Source organism: Notamacropus eugenii, chromosome 1 (genome assembly GCF_028372415.1).
Source record: "Notamacropus eugenii isolate mMacEug1 chromosome 1, mMacEug1.pri_v2, whole genome shotgun sequence".
Classification (NCBI taxonomy): Eukaryota; Metazoa; Chordata; class Mammalia; order Diprotodontia; family Macropodidae; genus Notamacropus; species Notamacropus eugenii.
This window is the reverse complement of record NC_092872.1, coordinates 602,225,769-602,242,325: the sequence shown is the minus strand read 5'-3', so window position 1 is coordinate 602,242,325 and position 16,557 is coordinate 602,225,769. Positions and strand designations below refer to the sequence as shown.

Sequence of the window (16,557 nt, the reverse complement as noted above, 5' to 3'; positions counted from 1 at the left end):
GATTCTCAAGTATCTGAAGGAAGGGAAGATACCAAAAGCATGGGGAGAAAACCCCAACCAAAAATTCAGACTTTATTATTAAAAAAAAAAAAAAAAAAAAAAAGGTTGACCAAGAAAACACTAATAATTACTACTGAACAATACATCTACTCTTTTACCTATGCAAAAATAAAAGAAAAATAATCCAGGATTAACAATCTGAATCTTAAATTTTTAAGATTTTTGTCATAAATTTTAAATTATATTAAAATCTCCAACAAGGAAATCCACAAAAAAACATCAAAATTATACAAGATTCATTGAAAGATGTAACTGAGTTAACTTTGTTTGATGATCATTAATGACAAGTGAAGGATAAGAGAGCCAGATGTAAACTTGCCAAAGGTATATATAATAGTCATGGAAACCTAACACCAATTCCACATTAAAGAAGGATTCCTTATAGATGACAAGGTCCCCTAGCTTCTCCTTTTACCAGGTGAAAGTCTGTTAATTGCATCAAGCTCTGGAATATTGCAGAAGCTAAATGAGATCCAGTAATCCAAAGGAATATGTCCTATCTCACAGAAATATACAAAGCGAATGAAGAATATTGTGCAGACTATGAGTATGCAGCTGAATAGACAACCTACAGAGCAGCTCATTCATCAGTATACATACATCATGGACAGTATAAATGGACAATGAACCAAGCACAGGTTTGAACAGGAAGAAAATAGGTTGTGATGCCTTTTGGGATGCTACAAAGATACTTTAGTTAAACTAAACTGCTTCTGGAAACAAAGGTCCACTTCTTTAATACCAATGTGTGTGTGTGTGTGTGTGTGTGTGTGTGTGGTTACAAGTTACAGTACACTTTAGACTCTAAAAGATTGAAGGACTGTTCAAAGGGCAACAGAGAGATTCATAAAGGGTATGAGCAAGCTGCAACACATTATAAACAAAGAAATATGCTAAAGAAGAGATGCAAAGGGTGTAATCAAAGAAATGTCTGGGTGACAAAGAAGTTGGGTTGGTCATATGTCAAGATCATGGGATAGCTGGTGGTTAGTCCATGTGTTCCATTGGTATCATGGTAACGTCAAAAAGGTAGAGAGGAAGGCTCCCAGAATACTGTGTGGACCTCCTGCAGAACACTTATGGGAAGACATAGACAAAAATCACACAAGAAAGGCAGGCATAGGTAGGTTGTTCTATACCATTGAAGGAATACTTACATTAAGATCACAGTTCCATTTGAGTACTGCATATCCAGAGCCTATTCGAAGATGGTAATTTCACATAATGATTCAAATTCTTATTTCTTCCTAACTCCAGACAGTATATTTCAATTTGGGTTTTAGTTTAAAAGGAAATGACCAGGTTCACCACTTATTTTTCAATTCATCTACTTTATATATGCTACTTACCTCTCTACCTAACAGTTTTATTTTCTACCAAGTGGAGATCAAGACTCTTTCCACCCAACCCCAAGTCAATAGCACTTTATTAAAGGGTCCATGGTGCCCTCTAATGAAATGGACTTAGTTATTCCTCACGAGGAGATCAAAACTCTTAATCTTGGCTTATCTCATTAGGATATACAGCCCTCCCTCACTCAAAGCAAAGTCAAGTGCAAGTCATGTCATTATTTCTCTGATGGCATGGTCTTCTTTGGCAATGAAGGATGAACACACATTAGGATATAGAAAGATGAATTAGATTATGTCTCTAGACCATTCTGAACTACTCAGAACAAGCTGGTAGAATTCAGTAAGTTGGTCCCTTCCACTGCAAGTCTTTCTTAGAGGACAGGCTTGAGATATAATCAATTAGATGGAAGTGGTGATACAAAAATAACTTACATTTGCATAGTGCTTTAAGGTTTGCAAATTCTTTCCTCAGAAAAATGATGCATGCTACTTTCAAATTTCAATTAAAGTAGGGGCAGTGATGCTCTGTCCAGGTATCTGTCCCTAAGGCAGGGTTATGACACTGCCTTTCTGGAGGTCACAAAAGAGATCTGGCATTTGGAGACCATCCTAACTCTGGCACTACTAAACCGGGCATGAAAAGGACAAATATCATTATTCTTACCTATGAGACCAACATTCGCTGCAAGATCATAATAGTAAGAAAAAGCATAAAAATCCAAGTTCTTGACTTCTTCAGTTTTATGCACCTTATTATGGAGGATTTCTGATACTCGTTTAGAGCACAATTCATACAAGTGAACCCCTGAAATTAAAGGAAACACACAATTGGTTTCAGTTTCTGAAAATCACTAAGCAAAACTTAAAAAGAAAAAAACTTAAAAAAAAATATATGTGAGGGTCTAATGGTGTTCTGCATATTCAATTTGTGAAGTCATTCAAATTAAACACAAAACAAGATGCCAAATATGCCAAAGATTAACTCATAAGCTTCTTGTTTTCTTAATCAGATCTGGAAATTACTAAACTATTAAAAGATGATGGGGAGAGTAAGTTAATAGTTTATGAGGCTGAATGAATTTTCATTATGTTAGTCCTGAATAGAAAAAAAATTCTAGACTACACGGCTAATGAGATGATGATAATAACTGCTGGTATCTTTTTGGAGCTTTAAGATTTGCAAAGAGCTTTACATACTTCAATCTTCATAACAATCCTATGAGGTAAATGCTATAGGTATTATCACAGACATACTGCAGATGAGGAAATGGAAACTCAGAAATAGTAAGTGCTTTGCCAGTGGTTACATAGCCACTGTAAGCATCATGGACATGATCTGAATCCAGGGCTCTCTACTGCACTCTTCACAACAATATATAATCTCATACACTACCATCCATAAATGGGTGCAAGTATATGAACGATTAATATCTCCTGTTCGGAGAAAAGCCATTAGTGTGAGCTCGGTATTCTCCTCTTCTCCATATTGCACAGTCACTTAATATTATGATCCTTTACTCTTGCCTCTGATAATCAGGTGGCCTTTCTCCTCATCGAGGCCTAATCTGAAATGTGCTCCCCCACATGTGCACTTAATTCCATCCCTTTCCATCACCTTCAGTAGATTACTCCTGTAGCCATTCCCCATCTTCAATTTCTCCCTATCACTGCTTCCTTGCCTGATGCCTAAAAAAACACTCAAGTCTCCCCATCTTTTTTTTTTTTAATTAATTTATTTAACTCTTAACATTTATTTTCACAAAATTTTGGGTTCCAAATTTTCTCCCCATTTGTCCTCTACCCCTACCCCAAAACACCAAGCATTCTAATTGCCCCTGTCACCAATCTGCTCTCTCTTCTATCATCCCTCCCTTCCCTTGTCCCCATCTTCTCTTTTGTCCTGTAGGGCCAGATAACTTTCTACACCCCTTTACCTGTATTTCTTATTTCCTAGTAGCAAGAACAGTACTCGACAGTTGTTCCTAAAACTTTGAGTTCCAACTTCTCTTCATCCCTCCTTCCCCACCCACTCCCTTTGGGAAGGCAAGCAATTCAATATAGGCCATATCTGTGCAGTTTTGCAAATGACTTCCATCATAGTAGTGTTGTGTAAGACTAACTATATTTCCCTCCATCCTATCCTGCCCCCCATTGCTTCTATTCTCTTTTGATCCTGTCCCTCCCCAAGTGTTGACTTCAAATTCCTCCCTCCTCCCATTGCCCTCCCTTCCATCATCCCCCCCACCCTGTGTATCCCCTTCTCCCCCACTTTCCTGCATTGTAAGATAGGTTTTCATACCAAAATGAGTGTGCATTTTATTCCTTCCTTTAGTGGAATGTGATGAGAGTAAACTTCATGTTTTTCTCTCACCTCCCTTCTTTTTCCCTCCACTAAAAAGTCTTTTGCTTGCCTCTTTTATGAGAGATAATTTGCCCCATTCCATTTCTCCTCCTAATATATTTTTCTCACCCCTTAATTTCATTTTTTTAACATATGATCCCATCCTATTCAATTCACTCTGTGCTCTGTGTGTGTAGTCCCACCCACTACCCAGATACTGAATAGTTTCAAGAGTTACAAATATTGTATTTCCATGTAGAAATGTAAACAGTTCAACTTTAGTAAGTCCCTTATGACTTCTCTTTGCTGTTTACCTTTTCATGCTTCTCTTCATTCTTGTGTTTGAAAGTCAAATTTTCTTTTTAGCTCTGGTCTTTTAATCAAGAATGCTTGAAAATCCTCTGTTTCATTGAAAGATCATTTTTTCCCCTGAAGTATTATACTCAGTTTTGCTGGGTAGGTGATTCTTGGTTTTAGTCCTAGTTCCTTTGACTTCTGGAATATCCTATTCCATGCCCTTCTATCCCTTAATGTAGAAGCTGCTAGATCTTGTGTTATCCTGATTGTATTTCCACAATACTTGAATTGTTTCTTTCTAGCTGCTTGCAATATTTTCTCCTTGACCAGGGAACTCTGGAATTTGGCCACAATGTTCCTAGGAGTTTCTCTTTTTGGATCTCTTTCAGGAGGTGATCAGTGGATTCCTTGAATACTTATTTTGCCCTCTGGTTCTAGAATCTCAGGGCAGTTTTCCTTGATAATTTCATGAAAGATGATGTCTAGGCTCTTTTTTTGATCATGGCTTTCAGGTAGTCCCATAATATTTAAATTTTCTCTCCTGGACCTATTTCCAGGTCAGTTGTTTTTCCAATGAGATATTTCACATTCTCTTCCATTTTTTCATTCTTTTGGTTTTGTTTTGTGATTTCTTGGTTTCTCATAAAGTCATTAGCCTCCATCTGTTCCATTCTAATTTTGAAAGAACTAGTTTCTTCAGTAAGCTTTTGAACCTCCTTTTCCATTTGGTTAATTCTGCTTTTTAAAGCATTCTTCTCCTCATTGGCTTTTTGAACCTCTTTTGCCAATTGAGTTAGCCTATTTTTCAAGGTGTTATTTTCTTCAGCATTTTTTGGGTCTCCTTTAGCAAGGTATTGACCTGCTTTTCATGCATCTCTCTCATTTCTCTTCCCAGTTTTTCCTCCACCTCTCTTACTTGATTTTCAAAATCCTTTTTCAGCTCTTCCATAGCCTGAGACCATGGTATATTTATTTTGGATGTGTGGGATATAGAAGCCTTGAGTTCTGTGTCTTTCCCTGATGGTAAGCATTGTTTTTCCTCATCAGAAAGGAAGGGAGGAATTATCTGTTCACCAAGAAAGCAACCTTCTATAGTCTTATTTTTTTTCCCTTTTCTGGGCATTTTCCCAGTCAGTGACTTGACTTCTGAGTTTTCTTTCCACACCCACCACACCTCCAGATCCGCCCAGCCAGCCCAGCCAGCACAGCCAGCACTTGCGGTCTGAGATTCAAATGCTGCTTCCCAGCCTCAGAGCTTTGGTCAGGGGCGGGGCTGCTATTCAGTGTTGAGATTAAGTCGAGGTGCTCAGGTGGGAGCAGGGCCGCCACACAGGGCTTAGTTCCCTCAGGGGTTTATGCAGAGACCTTCAACAATGGATCCGGGCTCCTGCCTGCTTGGGGAGCCCCTGTTCGCTGCTGCCTCCTGAGGGGGCCTGAGTTATGGGGACACCCCACTCCCCTCTCGACCAGCCAAAGAGACCCTCTCACCGACCCTTGTCACCTGTGGGTGAAGGGACCTGCGCAGCCACTGGAGATTCTGTCCACGAAGCCTGCTCGGATCTGCTCCTGTTGGTGCCGTGCGGCCAAGGCAGGGCTGGGCTCTGCTCCAGGTTCCGGGGTGTGACGGACCTTTCATGTTGGTTTTTCAGGGCTCTCTCGAACAGAAATCTCGTCCGCTCCGTTGTTCTGTGGCTTCTGCTGCTCCAGAATTTATTGGGAGTTCTTCTTTACAGATATTTTATGGGCTGTGGGTTCGGAGCTAGCATATGTGTATCTTTCTACCCCGCCATCTTGGCTCCTCCCCAAGTCTCCCCATCTTTAAAGAAAACATTACTAGACCCAACCATCACATCATTACCTTCCATATTCTGCCTTTCTCAGCCAATTTCCTAGAAAAAACTACCTATACTCATTGCCTTCACTTCCTCTCATTTTTTTCTAACCACTTTTAAATATAGCTTCCAATTGTACTATTCTCCAAAATTACCAATTATCACATAATTGTAAAATCTCATAGCCCTTTCTCAGTTTTCATCTTTTGTGACCTCTCTTGAAAAAGCTGACCACTATTTCTTCCTGGATACTTTCTATATATTTTTGGTTTTCCTGGATGTTCTTTTTCTTGGTTCTCTCCCTACTCCTTCCCAGTCTCCTTTGTTGGTTTAGCATCCATATCATTCCCACTTAACTTGGTGTGCCAAAGAGTTCTGTCTCTCTACACTCCCTCACTTGGTGACCTTATGAATTCCCATGGGCTTACATCACATCTGTATAGGTGACTCCCTGATATAGCTAGTTTCTCTCCTGAGCTCCAGTTTCACATTACTCAGTATTCATTAGACATTTTGAACTGGATATTTCACAGGCATCACAAAATCAAAAGGCCCAAGGAGAAATCATTATCTTTTCCCCCAAACTCCCATCTCTTTTAATCTCCCCTTCTCCCTCCAATCTCTTAAAAATTCATCATTACTGTCAGGGGCACAACTTCATAACCTTGGTATCACTTTTGCCTACTCATTGTCACACAGCCCACATATCCAATCAATTAGATACCAAATCTTATTTTTGTCTCTCCCAAATCTCTTATATCCAGCCCCTCTATAATCATCTCTTCTTCTCTCACTTGGACTAATGAAACAGCTCTCCAAATGGCTTCCTGCTTCAGGTCTATACTTCATAGAATTGGCCAAATGATTGTCCCAAAGCTTCTCTCTGACCAGGTCATTTATCTGATCAAGAAGCTCCAAAATCTTTCTGTAGCACAGACAAGGAAGAACTATAAGTAAGCTTGTTGAAGATGGGGACCATTTCACTTTTGTTTTTGTGTCCTTGGCATAATGTCTGTTACAGGGTGGGAACCGAATAGATTCTTGTGAATTGATTGAAACAATAAAATTTTATGGCTCTGAAAGGGCCTTAGGGGATTGGGAAAACAAGAATGAAGTTTCCAGAGCAATGGAAGTCCAGCAATAACTACAATGATATAATTATTTGGATTGATTTTGCACAATTCTTCCGAAAAGTTCTGAGTTCAGATGTTAGCCAATTTATCTTCACAATAGTCATAGGAGATAGGGAGAGGCAAGTGGGGTGTCCTCATTTTACACAGAAATCAAATGCATAGTACAGGTAGGTGATCTGTACAAAGTTAACACATTAAGACAAGGTTTATGAGGTCTCTTGATTGGTCTGGTCTGGTTAAGGAAGATATATAAAAATTAACTGAAATTAAAAGCCAAAAAAGTACCTCTAGAAGAACAGGGAGGTTATAGGTAATTCTCAAATCATACATTCTAGTCATATACATCTCTTACATATGAATAATTCAAGTGGCCTACGGGTCACAGAAACTTCCTTTCCCTTCCTATAGTCAGTGATTAACTCTCCCTCCCTTTCCTTCCAATTGCTTTAGGAATGACCTAGAATAGGACATTCTTTCCCATTCTCTGCTCCATAATTACATTTCCCCAGGACCAGTTGGTCCAGAACAAGGCCTGGGATGGCAGGATTAGTGGAGGTTAATCCTTCCCACTCCTGAATCTCCTTTTGTGACTCTGCTTGGCAGCTTTCCCAGGCCTGGTCCTTCTCATCATTGTCCCCTCCAGAGGTCTGTCTCTTAACCCTAAAACTAGGGGGTGGAGCCAAGATGGCGGAGTGAAAGCAACGACTCACCTAAGCTCCTGGAAAAACTCCTCTGATTATATCTGGGGGGAGAGTCTGACCAGACTTTGGAGGTGTAGAATCCAGTGGGAGACGGACTTTGACAGATTCGGAGCCCAGGCTGGACTGGAAGGTCCACGGGAGGGATCTGTTCCGCGGGGGTAAGACCCCGGCGCACAGCGCAGCGTGGTCGGCACGGCAGGGCGGAGGGGACCAGAGGAGCCCGAGAGTGGCGGGCAAGACCAGCGGAGCAGGAGATAAGCCAGGCCGAGCCGGTGAGAGCCACTGAGTGCCAGACATCAGCGCAGCAGTCCTTGAAATCTTCAGCCTGAAGACGGACTTCGGTGGGTCACTACTTGAACTTCCAGGAACTGGGATGGCAGAGTGATCAGTAAGTGCTCTCTCCTCCCCCCTGATGACCCTGAGGGAACCATAAAATTCTTCCCCAGATTAATCCTGGATCAGCAGGAACAGCAGAAGGGGGCGGGTGGTCTCATAACACCAGAGGCTGGAGAGGTGGCAAAGGGGGATTCTTCCTACCGTGGTGGAGGCTATCTGGAGGGACAGACGACCCAGGGCAGAGAAAAATTCGCACTGAGACCCAAGCAAGCCTCAGCCGGGAGACGAGCCCCAGGAAGGGCGGGAACACGCATTAGCCTCTAGGCGTGCCCCAGCCCTCCAGGGGAAAGGGAAGACAATAGGGAAGCTGGGATCAGCATCCCCGGACCTTGCCTTTGCCTCAGGCCAGCTGAGGAGATATCCTGAGACCAGACCACACCTCCCACACACCTATCAAGCTAAACCCAGGGTTGATCTGGGAAACAAACAAAAAAAAAAAGCCTGCTTTTAGCCTAGACAAACATCAACTCAACTTAAAAGATCTGCATCTTCTGACTGAAAGAACCAAAAGCTACAACACTCAGCCAACATCATGAATCGGAAAAAGCAGACGAAAAGTGAAAAAACCATAGAATCTTTCTATGGAGATAAGGACCAAAACACAAACACCAAAGAGGTCAGAGCTGAGACTGTACTTCCATCTGAAACCTCAGATGGGACTATGAATTTCTCGCAAGCACAACTAGATTACCTGGAACGTCTGAAGAAGGATATAAAAGAAAAACTGGCCAATGATTTTAAAACCATAAAAAAAGAATTCACTGATGAGAATATCAATCTGAAAAAGAAAATTGAAGAAATGGAAAAGGAAGTTCAAAAATTAACTGGAGAGAATAATTCCCTAAAAGGAAGAGTTAATCAAACGGAAAAGGAAACTCAAAACCTAATAGGGAAAATTGATCAGATGGAAAAGGAAACCCAAAACCTAACTGGGAAAATTGGTCGAATGGAAAAAGAAGTACAAAAATTAAATGGAGAAAATAGCTCCTTAAAGGGAAAAATTGGCCAGATGGAAAAGGAGATGCGAAAGCTAACTGAAGAAAACAATACGATCAAGATTAGAATTGGGCAAGTAGAAACTAATGACTCAATGAGGCAACAAGAATCAGTCAAACAAAATCTAAAGAACGAAAAGATAGAAGAAAATCTAAAATATTTAATTGGAAAAACAACTGACCTGGAAAATAGATCCAGGAGAGAAAATCTAAGAATTATTGGCCTGCCAGAAACCCATGATGAAGAAAAGAGTCTGGACAATATCTTCCAGGAAATCATCAAGGAAAACTGCCCAGAAGTACTAGACTCAGAGGGCAAAATAGTCATCGAAAGAATCCACCGTTCCCCACCGGAAAGGGATCCCAAACTCAAAACCCCAAGAAATATAGTTGCCAAATTCCAGAGCTATCAAGTGAAGGAGAAAATACTACAAGCAGCCAGAAAGAAACAATTTAAATATCAAGGTCACACAGTCAGGATCACACAGGACCTTGCAGCTTCTACATTAAAAGATCGAAAGAATTGGAACCCAATATTCCGTAAGGCAAAGGAGTTGGGACTCCAACCGAGGATCAACTACCCAGCAAAGTTCAGCATAACATTTCAGGCAAGGAGAAAGTCATTCAACGAAATAAGGGATTTCCAGAGCTTCCTGACCAAAACACCAGAACTCAATAGACAATTTGATCTTCAAATGCAGGTCTCCAGAGAACCATAAAAAGGTAAACAGAGGGGAAAAAACAAAAACAAAAACTTGCAACTCAATTAGGGCAATCTGTTTACCTCCCTGTAAGGGAAGATGCTACCTGTTAATCTTGAGAACTGTGCAGCTATTATGATAAAAGGGATATATGTAGAGGGAACGGGCATAAAGTAAATGATGTCATGGCAAAAATATGATTTAAGTATGAGAAGGGAATGTAATAGGAGGTGTGGAAAGGGGGAAGCAGAAAATGGCAAATTATATCACATGAAGAAGTACAAAACTATAGTAGAGGGAAGGAGGGGAGGGAGATGAGCATTGTTTGAGAGGTACTCTCATCTGATTTGTTCAAAGGAGGGAACAATAATCTTAAGCAGATAAGCCTAACTAGCTCTATAGGTAGTAGGAGGGGAAGGGGGAAGAAAGGGGAGGGTGGCTAAAAGGGAGGAAAGAAGCAATAAGAGTAAAGGGGACTAAAAGGGAGGGGGGCTAAAAGAAGGAGGGAAAGGCTGCAGGAGGAGGGGGAGAAAAGAGAATACTATTGAGGAGGGGAAGGGAGACGGGAGAGCTAAAAGCACAAATGGTGGGAAAGAGGGTGGAGGGAAATACACAGATTGTAATCATAACAGTGAATGTGAATGGGATGAACTCTCCCATAAAACGGAGACGGATAGCAGAATGGATTAAAAGCCATAATCCAACAATATGCTGCTTACAAGAAACACATTTGAAACGGGGGGATACACATAGGATAAAGGTCAAAGGATGGAGCAGAATATATTGTGCTTCAGCTCATGTAAGAAAGGCAGGAGTAGCAATCCTAATCTCAGACAAAGCGAAAGCAGAAATAGATCTAATCAAAAGGGATAAGGATGGAAACTATATCCTGCTAAAAGGCACCATAGACAATGAAGCAATATCATTACTAAACATGTATGCTCCAAGTGGTATAGCATCCAGATTCTTAGAGGAGAGGTTGGGGGAGTTGAAGGAAGAAATTGATAGCAAAACTATACTAGTGGGGGACCTCAACCTCCCCCTCTCTGAACTAGATAAATCCAACCTTAAAATAAACAAGAAAGAGGTTAAGGAGGTAAATAAAACTCTGGATAAGGTAGATATGATAGATCTTTGGAGAAAATTAAATGGGAATAGAAAGGAATATACCTTTTTCTCAGCGGTACATGGAACATTTACAAAAATTGACCATGTACTAGGACATAAAAATCTCACAATCCAGTGCAGAAAGGTAGAGATAATCAATGCATCCTTTTCAGATCATAATGCATTAAAAATTACATGTAATAAAAGGCCATGGAAAGAGAAACCAAAAATCAATTGGAAACTAAATAATCTAATTCTAAAGAAGGATTGGGTTAAAGAAGAAATCATAGAAACAATCAACAACTTCATTCAAGAGAATGACAATAGTGAGACAACGTACCAAAACTTATGGGACACTGCAAAAGCAGTTATTAGGGGAAGTTTTATATCTCTGAATGCTTACATAAATAAAATAGAGAAAGAGGAGATCAATGACTTAGGCTTGCAGTGGAAAAAGCTAGAAAAAGAACAAATTGAAAATCCCCAAGTAAATACCAAATTAGAAATACTGAAAACCAAAGGAGAGATTAATAAAATTGAAATAAAGAAAACTATTGAACTAATAAATAAAACCAATAGTTGGTTTTATGAAAAAACTAATAAAATTGATAAACCTTTGGTTAATCTGATCAAAAAAAAGAAAGAAGAAAACCAAATTACTAACATTAAAAATGAAAGGGGTGAACTCACCTCCAATGAGGAGGAAATTAAAACAATAATTAGAAACTACTTTGCCCAACTTTATGCCCACAAATTCGACAATCTAAACGAGATGGATGAATATTTTAAAAAATACAAATTGCCCAGATTAACAGAAGAGGAAGTTGAATACTTAAACAACCCCATCTCAGAAAAAGAAATTGAACAAGCCATCAATGAACTCCCTAGGAAAAAATCTCCAGGGCCAGATGGATTCACAAGTGAATTCTATCAAACATTTAAAGAACAGTTAATTCCAATACTACATACACTATTCTTGAAAATTGGGGAAGAAGGAGTCCTCCCAAATTCTTTCTATGATACAAATATGGTTTTGATACCCAAACCAGGAAGAGACAAAACAGAGAAAGAAAATTATAGACCAATTTCCCTAATGAATATAGATGCAAAAATTTTAAATAAGATTTTAGCAAAACGAATACAGCATCTTATCACGAGATTAATACATTATGATCAGGTAGGATTCATACCAGGACTACAGGGCTGGTTCAATATTAGGAAAACTATTAGCATTATCGACCACATCAACAACAAAGCTAACAAAAACCACATGATTATCTCAATAGATGCAGAAAAAGCTTTTGACAAAATACAACATCCATTCCTACTAAAAACATTGGAGAACGTAGGAATAAAGGGAACTTTCCATAAAATAATAAGCAGTATCTATCTAAAACCTTCAGCAAGCATTATATGCAATGGGGATAAGCTAGATGCATTCCCAATAAGATCAGGGGTGAAACAAGGTTGTCCATTATCACCACTATTATTCAATATGGTACTAGAAATGTTAGCTGTAGCAATTAGACAAGATAAAGATATTCAAGGAATTAGAATAGCCAAAGAAGAAACTAAGTTATCACTCTTTGCAGATGATATGATGATTTACCTAGAGAATCCCAGAGATTCAAGTAAAAAATTACTTGAATTAATAAACAACTTTGGCAAAGTTGCAGGGTACAAAATAAACCCACACAAATCCTCTGCATTCCTATATATTAGCAACAAAGTTCAACAGCAAGAGATAGAAAGAGAAATCCCATTTAAAGTTAGGGTAGACAGTATAAAATACTTAGGAGTCTACCTGCCAAAACAAACCCAGGGACTATATGAACACAATTACAAGACACTTTTTGCACAAATAAAGTCAGATTTAAGTAAGTGGAAAAACATCAGTTGCTCATGGGTAGGCCGTGCTAATATAATAAAAATGACAATTCTACCCAAATTAATATACTTATTTAGTGCCATACCAATTAAACTATCAGACAATTACTTTCTAGAGCTGGATAAAATAATATCAAAATTCATTTGGAAAAACAAAAGGTCCAGAATATCAAAGGGACTAATGAAAAGAAATGCTTGGGAAGGTGGCCTAGCGCTACCAGACCTTAAACTGTACTATAAAGCAGCAATTATCAAAACCACTTGGTATTGGCTAAGAAACAGAGAGGTAGACAAGTGGAATAGACTTGGCACTCAAGATGCAGTAGGCAAGGAATATAGCAACCTTCTGTTTGATAAACCCAAGGACCCCAGCTTCTGGGATAAGAACTCATTGCTTGACAAAAATTGCTGGGAAAACTGGATAACAGTGTGGCGGAAATTAGGCATAGACCCATACCTGACACCGTACACAAGAATAAAGTCCAAATGGGTACATGATTTAGGTATAAAGATTGATACCATGAATAAACTGGAGAAGCAAGGAATAGTGTATTTATCAGATCTATGGAGAAGGGAAGAATTCTTTACTAAAGGAGAGATAGAATGCATTATGAAATGCAAAATGGATAACTTTGAGTACATTAAACTGAGAAGTTTTTGCACAACCAAACCCAATGCAACCAAAATCCGGAGGGATGTAGTAAATTGGGAAAAAATTTTCACAGCTAAGCTCGGGGATAAAGGCCTCATTTCTAGAATATATAGAGAACTGACCCAAATGTATAATCATACAAGTCATTCCCCAATTGATAAATGGTCAAAGGATATGAACAGGCAATTTTCAGAGGAAGAAATTAAAGCTATCTATAATCATATGAAAAAATGCTCTAAATCACTATTGGTTAGAGAGATGCAAATCAAAACAACTCTGAGGTACCACATCACACCTATAAGATTGGCAAACATGACAGAACAAGAAAATGATAAATGCTGGAGAGGATGTGGGAGAGTTGGAACACTAATTCATTGTTGGTGGAGCTGTGAGCGCATCCAACCATTCTGGAGAGCAATTTGGAACTATGCCCAAAGGGCTACAAAAATGTGCATACCCTTTGACCCAGCAATATCGCTACTAGGACTATATCCCCAAGAGATCATAAAAATGGGAAAGGGTCCCACATGTACAAAAATATTTATAGCAGCACTCTATGTAGTTGCCAAAAACTGGAAGTCAAGGGGATGTCCATCAATTGGGGAATGGCTGAATAAATTATGGTATATGAATGTAATGGAGTACTATTGTGCCATAAGAAATGATCAACAAGAAGACTTCAGAGAGGCCTGGAAGGACTTATATGACCTGATGCTGAGTGAAAGGAGCAGAACCAGGAGAACTTTATGCACAGCAACAACCACAGTGTGTGAGAGCTTTTTCTGGTAGACTTAGATTTTTGTAATAACACAAGAACTTCTGAAAAAAAAAAAAAAATCCCAATGGTGGACCTCAAGGCAAAATGCCTTCCACACTCAGAGAGAGAAATATGGAAGTCACTCACATAATGTAGCAGATCATGTTTGTGTATGTGTATCTGTTTGTGTATCATGTTCTGATTTGTTATACGGATTCTTTCATTTATCTTAGTCTGACTACATAGCATGACTATAGTGAAAATATACTCAATAGGAAAGTATATGTAGAATCTATACAGAATTGTATGCAGTCGTGGGGAGGGAGGGAGGTAGTGGGGGGTGGGTGGGGAGGGATAAAATCGCAATTGTATGGCAGTGATTGTTAAACATTAAAAAAAAAAAAAAAAACCCTAAAACTAGGATGAAATGCTCAGGAGATGAATCTTATACTTTAGCCCTTTGTGTACCCAAATACATAGCATCATTATGTTTATTTTTACCTACAAGGTTAAGATGAGGAAAAGGAGAAAGAAGAAGTAAAGGAAAATAGGAGAGAAAGTTTTTTATCTTTATCTGTTCTCCATTGTTATGGCAATGCCCTTAAAAATGCCCTTGAAAAAAAAAAGCCTTAAAAGGGCTATTGGATAGGGGAGAAGATATGAGCCAGTGTTCTTTTTCAAACAGGGCCAGGGGAGGAGGGAAACCCAGGTTAAAAGACCAACAACTGACATTTATACAACTCTTGAAAGTGTGCACATTTCATCTGAACCTTACAACAATCCTCTGAGGTAGGTCCTGCAGGTATTATCCTTAATAGATAATAGATTATCTTCATATAATAATAATATAATAATAGATTATACTCATTTAATAGATGAGGAAACTAAGGCTGAGAGAGAATGACTTGTCAAAAGTCACATAGCCAATAAATATCAGAGGCAAGATTTGAACCCAGGACTTCATGATTCCAAGTCTAACACTCTTTAGTGGACCAGGTGGTACCCAGGAGAGAAAAGGAGTAATGGGATAGACAATGGAGTTTCACATTGACAGGAAGTATTAGACCCTCCATGGTTATTCATCCTGAAATCTGTTTTTTCTACTTCACATCCAAACTCTTCAAACTGTTCCCTTCAAACTAGTCTAGATCATCTTTCCCAATCTTCATCACTGTTCTACTCTTCAAAAAGCTCCTAGTCTCCAACCTTTCACCCTCTAACCCTGAAGTCCTTCACCTGACTCACCATGGAGCCCCTATCCTATGCCACAGGAGTTATTGTCCATGGCTTGGAACTAGGAAAGTTCCTATTCTCAATGCCTACATAGAGGTTGGTGGGGGGAAGGTGGAACAGGGAGGAAGTTAAGGACTATGATGACCTGATCCTGCCAAGGCTGTTATGTGGACTATACAGTTCTAAGTGCTAGGAAATATAAAGGTTATAGAAGACCCAGTCTCTACCTTCAAGGAGATAGTATTATAGAGGAGTAAGATATCAACACATATTAATATAATAAGTGCACTAATGAGTCATAAAACAAGATAGCGTATATGGTAGGACTCCAAATATAATTTTATTATCAGACATGGATATTTATCTTTTTTGGGGTTAAAATCTGTTTTAAGATCCAGCTCAAGATCCTTCAGGAAGCCTTCTCTGACTTCCCTAATCAGAAAAGATCACTCTTTCCTCTAACCTTGCAAAAGCACATTTTAGCTGCCTTATGTATTAATAGTTTATTCTCTGCTAGATTTATATTTCTGTAGCATTGCACATTTGTGTATATATTGTATCTTCTCTCTAGACCAGGGGTGGAGGACCTGTGGCCTTGAGGCCACATGTGGTCTTCTAGGTCCCTGGCCTTTTGACAGAGTTCAAGTTTTACATAACAAATCCTTTTCTTATGGGGATTTGTTCTGTAAATTTTGGATTCAGTCAAAGCGTGGCACTGGAGGACTTAGAGGGCCAAATGTGGCCTTGAGGCCACAGGTTTTCCACCCCTGCTCTAGACTGTAAAATAAACTCTATTAGTGCAAAGACCATGCCTTAATTATTTCTTCTTAATTATTGTAATAATTTTCTCCAGTGCTCTGCAAATCACAAGTGCTTAACAGGTAAGTTTTGTATAAGGGTGCAACACATGTATAAATGGTTGTATTTTCCAACACTAGACTTAACATACTTCAGGTACAGATAATTCATAAATTAAATGGTTTTGTTGTGAAGTGGTTTGGGAACGTAAGGGTTTCTGTCACTGTTTCTACAGGAAAACATATTCCAATTTCTAAACTACTGACTTATAAATATAAATTATTTTTTGCAATAGTCTGTTCCTAAAATAGGGGA

General features: G+C 39.1%; 1 protein-coding gene across 8 annotated transcripts in view; it reads right to left on the bottom strand.

The window, feature by feature from the left end:
* Nucleotides 1-16,557, bottom strand: part of ENTPD6 (ectonucleoside triphosphate diphosphohydrolase 6) — a 60,022-nt gene that overhangs the window by 10,667 nt on the left and 32,798 nt on the right. For 4 of the 8 annotated variants that reach the window (XM_072634639.1, XM_072634642.1, XM_072634643.1 and 1 more), the window contains 2 exons: nucleotides 2,077-2,217; nucleotides 1,218-1,258 (listed from right to left, as the gene is read on the bottom strand). The exons of 1 other annotated variant lie outside the window; for it this stretch is intronic. In XM_072634639.1, the coding sequence (XP_072490740.1) occupies nucleotides 1,218-1,258; nucleotides 2,077-2,217 (182 nt within the window). The remainder of the gene's footprint in view (nucleotides 1-1,217; nucleotides 1,259-2,076; nucleotides 2,218-16,557) is intronic. 3 more of the 8 variants (XM_072634641.1, XM_072634645.1, XM_072634646.1) reach the window with 1 other exon arrangement.